A 7,480-nucleotide genomic window follows, 5' to 3' on the forward strand; every position below is an offset into this window, starting at 1 on the left:
GTCAGGGTGGCTAAGATCCGGAACCAACTTCCAAGAGAAGTGGTGCCGGCTCCTACCCTGGGGGTCTTTAAGAGGAGGCCAGATGAACACCTTGCTGGGGTCGTTTGACCCTAGTACTCTTCCCTGCCATGGCAGGGGGTCAGACTTGATGATCTGCTCAGGTCCCTTCTGACCCTACCAACTATGAAACCTTACATCTTCACGCAAATGCATTCTGCTTTGCTGCCTTCTTCCTCCTGAACCAGGGAACAACTGCATGCATTTCTGACATACAGGGCAACACCACCCTGTACTCAGAGTCCTGTCCTTCCAAAACAGTGCAACCCTCCGTGTTGATATTCCAGTCATAAGAGCTGTCCTACCAGGTCTTGGTGATGCCAATCTGATCATAGTTCTTTTCACAGGCTGCAGCTTCCAAATTCATCTAATTTATTCCTCCTATTTCTCACAATTTGTATACATGCATTGGATGTATTTTGCATTTTGACCTCTTTGCTTTCCTTTTGTGCCACTTGTTGCAGTCCTCTGCCCCTTTCCCAGAATTGAGCTGCTTCTTCAAGTCGTTCCCCCTCTGGACTGTGCACTCTGCTGCTGGAGTGTTTTGATCACCATTTCCCATGGACCCTAATTTAAAGCCCTACTTACTAGGTTGGCCAAGTGATGCCCAAAGATGTTCTCCCCATTCTTGTCAGATGGATCCCATCTCATGATAGCAGTGTGCAAATATTACAAAGTTTTATACTGGAAACACCAGGATAATATCTACAATGTTCTTTTGTCCCTAAAACAGCAAAAGGAGCCTCAAAATCCCAAACAATTATTCACATTATAGCTGTTTAGTCTGGGATTCATTTTATTTGCTTTTTACTTGTATTAGCATTTTCCACGTACTACCTGCATGATAAGTAAAGTGATAGATAAAAATGATAAAAGATAATAAATATTCTCCATGTGCAATATGGTCTTCACCACCATCTTATAGTAATCCTGAGGCCACTGCATGGATATTACTGATAATCAGCATAATAAACTCCAGCTGAAAGTAAAAAACTGAAGCAATTTTCACACTACCAAGAAACAAAACCATTTAACCATGATTTCCCTTCTCTAGGACTAATAAGTCTACAGCAGGACTACAAAAAAACTAAAGACCAGTAAAACCAGAGCCTTTAGCTAGCAGATAAGAGAACAGAGACTATAACAACAGAGGTACCATTTGTTTATTATAATTATTCTTTTGGATTAAGGATGAGGATTCTAATATCCTTAAAGTTTAAGCTCACACCTAATGAAATGGGAAAAACTAAGGACTTTATAGAAAAAGGAAACTCTGGTCTCTGACATCATTTTATACTGTACAGTATATATCACAGATTTAAAAAGAGAGAGAACTCTTTACATCTAACCAAGAACTCCTTCGTACAAAACTGCAAAAAATTCTAAAAACTGTAAAATATTTAGGCTCATAAAACTGCTCATAAAATCTATGCTACGAACAGTAAGGTTGGTTCAAGAAAGTCCAAATGTAAGATGACAAAAAACCCCAACTTTAATGCATCAATGAAATTGATAGAGCTATTCCACCAGTGAAATTATTCTAGTATTTTTCAGCTGGAATTAACTGTGCATCAAGATGACTCAAGTCACCAATTTTTCCTGTCCTCGTTATACAGTATATAATCAAAAGACAAAAAATTGCCTACTACCTGAACAAGGGCTTCCATACAGATATGATGCCCAACACCACAAATTCATTCACTTTTCCATTTTTATGGCAATAATTCCAACTCCAATCTATAGTTATAATGCAGTATACAAAGCATTAAAAGCTTCATGGGGAAAGGCAGCTTGTTATAAGATACATCAGGGAAAAAGAGAGATCATAAGCAGATTAGCATGTGGTAGAAGTGACACAAGCTAAGCAGGAGGTATGGATGATCTGGGTAAGTGCCATGGAAAAATAAATATCATGATTGGACTTAAGGCAAATGGAAACAATTCATTTGGCTTCCTACAATACAGTGTGGAACATATGATGTCCACATGTCCATTACCAACAAACTTCACCACAGAAAGGCCAGTGCTTTGATATATTGAAAAAATATATCCACCACCAACCTCTTCCATACCACAGTAGCCTGAGTTACTGCAGCTTGAAAAGAAAGAAGATGAAAGGAATAAAAAAGTAAGATGTCTGTAGAAAGTTGGTGGTATTTGTCTGAAGTACCCCATCCTGTCACAAGGTGTTGATCCTGCTGGAGAAGAGTTAAGACAGGTCAGTTGACTTGGGCTATTCTCCCTCTGTGGTGAGAGAAACAATTTTCTCCTAGCACAAAAAAGCTAGCATAGAAGCATTCAATGGGTTTTTTGCAGAAGAGAGCACTCTTCAACAAAAAAAAGAGAGCACTTCACCAGGAAGATCTCTTCTCTCTCACACCAGCTCAAACGCCAATACACTTCTGAGAAATCATGAGGAATCCCACAGTTCTCCATTAGGGATTAGTCAAGCCCTGCTGCTCCTGCCAGTTGCTTACTGACAGCCCTCCGTGACAGGGGAGAGGGCAGGCTTTCAATCTTTAAGCTCCAATGGGGGTAAGGGGAACCTAAGAAGCAGCCCTCTGACCTCCCTAACTGGAGAGCTCACTTTAGGGTATCCAAGTAGCTCTCCAGCTGGAATGCCTGTATGCTCCAGCCCAGACCTATTTTTCCAGCGCTAAGAATTTCTCAGCGCTGTAACTAAACACCTACCTATAGCCTCAGTGAGATAAGTAGTTGTGTCTTTACCTGAACGTCTGGTTGGAATCCCAAGGGAACAAATATATCTAGAGTATGTGCTGAACAGTCCTGGGAGAGGAAACATACAAACAACTAATCCTGGAGAGAAGGTTTACTATGAACCTGATGACAACTTATTGCTGAATTGTTTGTTAACAAAGCATGAATTTGGACTACACATAGTGTACAAGCTAGGTCTGACTAATAAACTGGGAAAGATGCTTGTTCAGCTTAGTAAAATATAGCTTATTTATCTGCTAAAGAACAATGTTTGCCAAGGAAAATATTGTCGGTGCAATGTAGTGCAACTTAATTATTGAAAGGAAAAACACTACTAGAATATCAAGAAAACTTGTATTTACCAATTTTCATTGTAGAAGGTGTCTAGAGCTACTCTGACAGAAGTAGAACTGTCAGTGTTAAATTCTGTTCTAGAATAAAGGTCATAATGCAAACAATAAATGGGAAAGAGTAAGTAAATCACATGGTGACTTCATTCAAATTCAGATATATGTAAATAATCTTATCAAAATAGCACTGTTTCCCTACCATAACCTATCCTTGATCACAGCTATTTCTAGTGACTGTTTCACCATTTTCAAAGGCAGTCCTCAGTCTGTTATCAATATTTCCCCCCTCTCAGGTAGTATAGAGGTAAACACTAACATGTGAAGAACAACAGACGTTGCCCCTGAAGTATGTTAGCAAAGAATGCATTTTTATATAATGCTGCCAGCAGTGTGAACACAGTTAGACATCAGATGTGTGAGAAAATCCCAGGCCTCTGCCTGGATGGAAAAGGGTGCTACTTTTAGACTACTGGCTTGGCTGATGGTCATGCTCTTTACAACCCCAAGCCAAATAAATAAGGCAGTTCCAGACCATATCAGCCTCAGATCTGCAAAAGAAATAAATGAAATACCACTCCTTAAACATATACATTCACAAATGCTGAACCATAAGTTTAAACACGTTACAAGTAGTACCAAGAAATATCACTGCCATTTTTCAACTTGAAATGCTTTTTTTCCCTCCCTAATCTGAAACTCAGTACAATTTTTTGGAGTAGCTAGAGTGTGGTTAAGGGAAGGAAGCTATGCTTGTTTGTATGGAATCTGCTATTTCCTCCCTGCCAAAACACTTGTTTAAAAAAGTCATGTAATATTCCTATTAAACTGTAAATGCAGTCGACAAGGAAATGGCCTACTGGCAGCGTATTACCTTTGTGGCAGTGCCAACCGGCCTACAGCAAAATAGTGCATATGATAATTTCAACAAGCATTCCCAAGTAACAAAATTGTGCTTTACATAAATACCACAGAACTCAAGCAAGATCCAGAAAAAGCAATGAAAATTTGCCCAAGCTTTCATGCTTGCCTATATCAATTGTATGTCATAACTAAAACAAAATAGGAAAGCATCTACATATGTCCAAGAATCCTGTGAAGTTAGATCATATAACTCTGGGAAAACTATTTCAACTTAAATCTGTGTATTTCTTGTTAACCACTGTAACAACTCACTAATAAAAATTAAGACAAACTGTAGGTATCAAATATACAAAAGAGTTCTAACTGCATACAAGTCCTTAAAGACCATAACACAATTTATTAACAAGAACATGTGTTCTGTGTAATCCAGAATTGTTATGTTAAATTACTTTGGCCTTTGATATCATTCATTTGATTACAAGAATTAAATAGATTCACAAGCCTTCAAATTCAAACAGTGACCTTTGGTTTATAAGCAGCTATTGTCACGCTTATAAAATCCTCCCTGATAATTTAGTCCTTACCTTTCATTACCTAGTGCAACTACATGAAATTATGTTAAAGTGAACCCAGATGTAACGAAGATGATTTCATTAATGTAAAAGAGTACAATTGAAAAACTCAATATAATCAAATATAATTAATATGTAATCAATACAGTTTCAGAATAGTTTTAAAATGTTAACGCGTCATAAATTAAGACATCTATTAAACAGAAACTTTGAAAATATTTGTTTTGTTCGTCTCAGTTTTCATTTAAATTATTTCATTTCAGTCTTTAAGTATAAAAGCTAATTTGCCAGAAGCAACAGCTTTGCCAAAAGTTTTATTAGTTGTCTCTTTAAATGCTATAATGTTTCAAACCACAAAACAAATCAGTAGCTTTGCTTTAACTACTCACTAGCAAAAGTTACTGAGACCTCTGCAGAACATTCCTGCTTAGAAACACATGTACAGAGACGCGTGCAGACGCGCACACACATTCTAAAAACACTTGAATTTATTCAAGTGTTACCTTAAAGTCACCACATTAAAACAGCACAGCACCTTCGTACTCAACAGCTGTGGCTCCCTTTATTATATAAAGATGACTCATGACACACTGACAAAAAAATTAATACAATAATCAAGTGTGCGCATCACATATAAACATGCTGAAAACACATGGGAAACACACTGCCTATAACAACTCATTGTGCCTTGATAACAGTAAATTGGTTCTATTTGCAAACGCACACTGAAATAATCATTTTTATTAATAATCACACTTATTTGCAAGGCTTTTCTAAGAGACATTGCTATAATATAGTGCAGTTCAACAAACAAAGGTATGTCTAGCGGTGACTATCTGGAAAAATACCCTTCAATCAGCTTTTTAGAAAGCAGTATTTTTCTCCAATTATCTCTTACCCATTTATTTTTACACAATACAATTTAAATTATTGAAGCAAAATATTTTTATTTTAAATTTAGAAACAAGTAAAAACCATTCTGGGATTACGAACACCTACATTAACAGGTAACAGGCCAAATTCTGAATACCGTTCTTAGCTATCTTTAAGTCAAAACTCTCTTTTAAAAGGAGGAAGATGATCTCATGGCTATGACACCAGAAGTCAAGCTGCAGCCTTGAACCTGGGGCCTTGGCCTGCCACCTCATGGTTAGCCACTCAGCCTGGTCAAAGCTAGCATGAAACCTGCATTAGTGCCTAACCCTCCACCTACTCCTCATCACTGGAGTGGCCAGGCAGGGTCAGCTGACCCATCCACTTCCAGAATATAAGCACCAGACCATGAACAGGAAGTGTCCAGGCAACAGGGCAACCTGACCCAAGACTGCTTCCCTGCTCACTCTGGCTTAGTCTTTGACTTCGCTCTCTATTTGATTTCCCAGCTTCTTGATTTGACAGGTCCCCTAGACTTTGTTCTCTGTTTGATCTCCTGGCTTCTTGCCTTGGCTTTTCCATGGACTTTGCTCATGCCTGGACTTTGTTCTTGGACTGACCTTCTGGCTTCCTGACCCGGTTCAACTTCAGATTCTATTTACCCATACTGGTCCTGGCTGGCTGCCTCAGTCTCCAATCTGGCCAGCCATGTCCTGGCATAACACCAGACTTGGACTTTTGAGATGTAGGTTCAACCTAACATGGAATTCTTGGATTACTTAATCTCTTAGTGCTTTAGTTCTCTCTCTCTGAAACAGCAAGCAGTAGTGCTTCCCAATCTCAAAATACTGTAAAAATAAACTCTATTTACAAGATGTAAACTACAGTGACAGGGAGCAGACAAAGTCAGGCATCAAGTGATTAATGACTCCAAGACTGTCCACTTTGCCTGTTATAAGTAACAGCCTGACTGCACAGATAGTTTCATCATACCAGCATCAATATCTTTTGGGGGCAGAGGGAGGAAGGTATACATACAACTTACCCTCATTGGGTGTATGTCAGCATATGGAGGTTTTCCTTCAGCCATTTCTATCGAAGTGATACCAAGAGACCAGATGTCCGCCACACAATTATAACCAATTTCTTGTATTACCTCAGGAGCCATCCAAAATGGAGTTCCTATAACAGTATTTCGTTTTGCCATTGTATCCTGTAATTACATGTGTACAATTAAAATTCAGGCATTTAACTGGAGAGATATGAACCACATTTGTTCCATACAAGACTGCAACTGCATTTTCATTATAAGCACTATACAGACCCTCTCCCAACTCTTCAAACAAATATATGTCCTCAAAACTTGCAGGTCACATCTGTAATTGAGGAAGCCCTTCTCTTCCAAATATGAAGTAAAGTGGGTAAGAGTCCTTCACTTTTGACTAACAAAGAAGGTTCCCAAGATGACAGTGTCCCAATCTCCGTTTCATGTGATTGTTATATTTATTTTCTTTCTAAATTTTTGCTACAAGAATTTTTACTCATAATTTACTGATTTGTACCCTCAACCACTTTATATCAAAGACTTCTATAAATTCAACACTTTATCACAGGATAAGATAGAACATCTTTGGGTATGGGCATCCATACTTTTCAGCTGTAAACAGACATCTCATCTGAGGTGGTCCTAATTGTCTCAGGCTCTAACCCAGATCAAAACAGGAGCAGTAGTCACTTACACAAACAGCCTTTCCAAGCTGCATGGCTGCTCCTCTGCCAGTAGGTGGCCAACAAGAGCTCACAGTGGTAGGAGTGGTCTTTGGAATGACGCCCAATTAGCTTGAACAACGTCCAATTAATTTAGATACACACAGCATACAAACAACAAGGTCCCGAAGAAAAAGTGTTATCATATTTTATCTTGTGTATTCACACAGGTATTAAAAGCATGGCAATGGACTTGTATGTCTATAGATCCTGGGACCAAAGGCTTTCTTCTCAGAGAAATGCCACATTTGTATACAGCCTTAGAGCTAATTTAAAAGAAGA

The 7,480-nt window shown here is 38.5% G+C and overlaps 1 protein-coding gene across 3 annotated transcripts in view; it reads right to left on the bottom strand.

Moving 5' to 3' along the window:
• The window catches only part of STK3 (serine/threonine kinase 3), a 288,938-nt gene that overhangs the window by 235,415 nt on the left and 46,043 nt on the right, over nt 1–7,480 (bottom strand). For all 3 annotated transcript variants that reach the window (XM_019551132.1, XM_019551118.1, XM_019551124.1), the window contains exon 6: nt 6,477–6,644. In XM_019551132.1, coding sequence (XP_019406677.1) covers nt 6,477–6,644 — 168 coding nt within the window. The remainder of the gene's footprint in view (nt 1–6,476; nt 6,645–7,480) is intronic.

This window comes from Crocodylus porosus, unplaced genomic scaffold (assembly GCF_001723895.1).
Source record: "Crocodylus porosus isolate Cpor-Errol unplaced genomic scaffold, CroPor_comp1, whole genome shotgun sequence".
NCBI classification, from domain to species: domain Eukaryota; kingdom Metazoa; phylum Chordata; order Crocodylia; family Crocodylidae; genus Crocodylus; species Crocodylus porosus.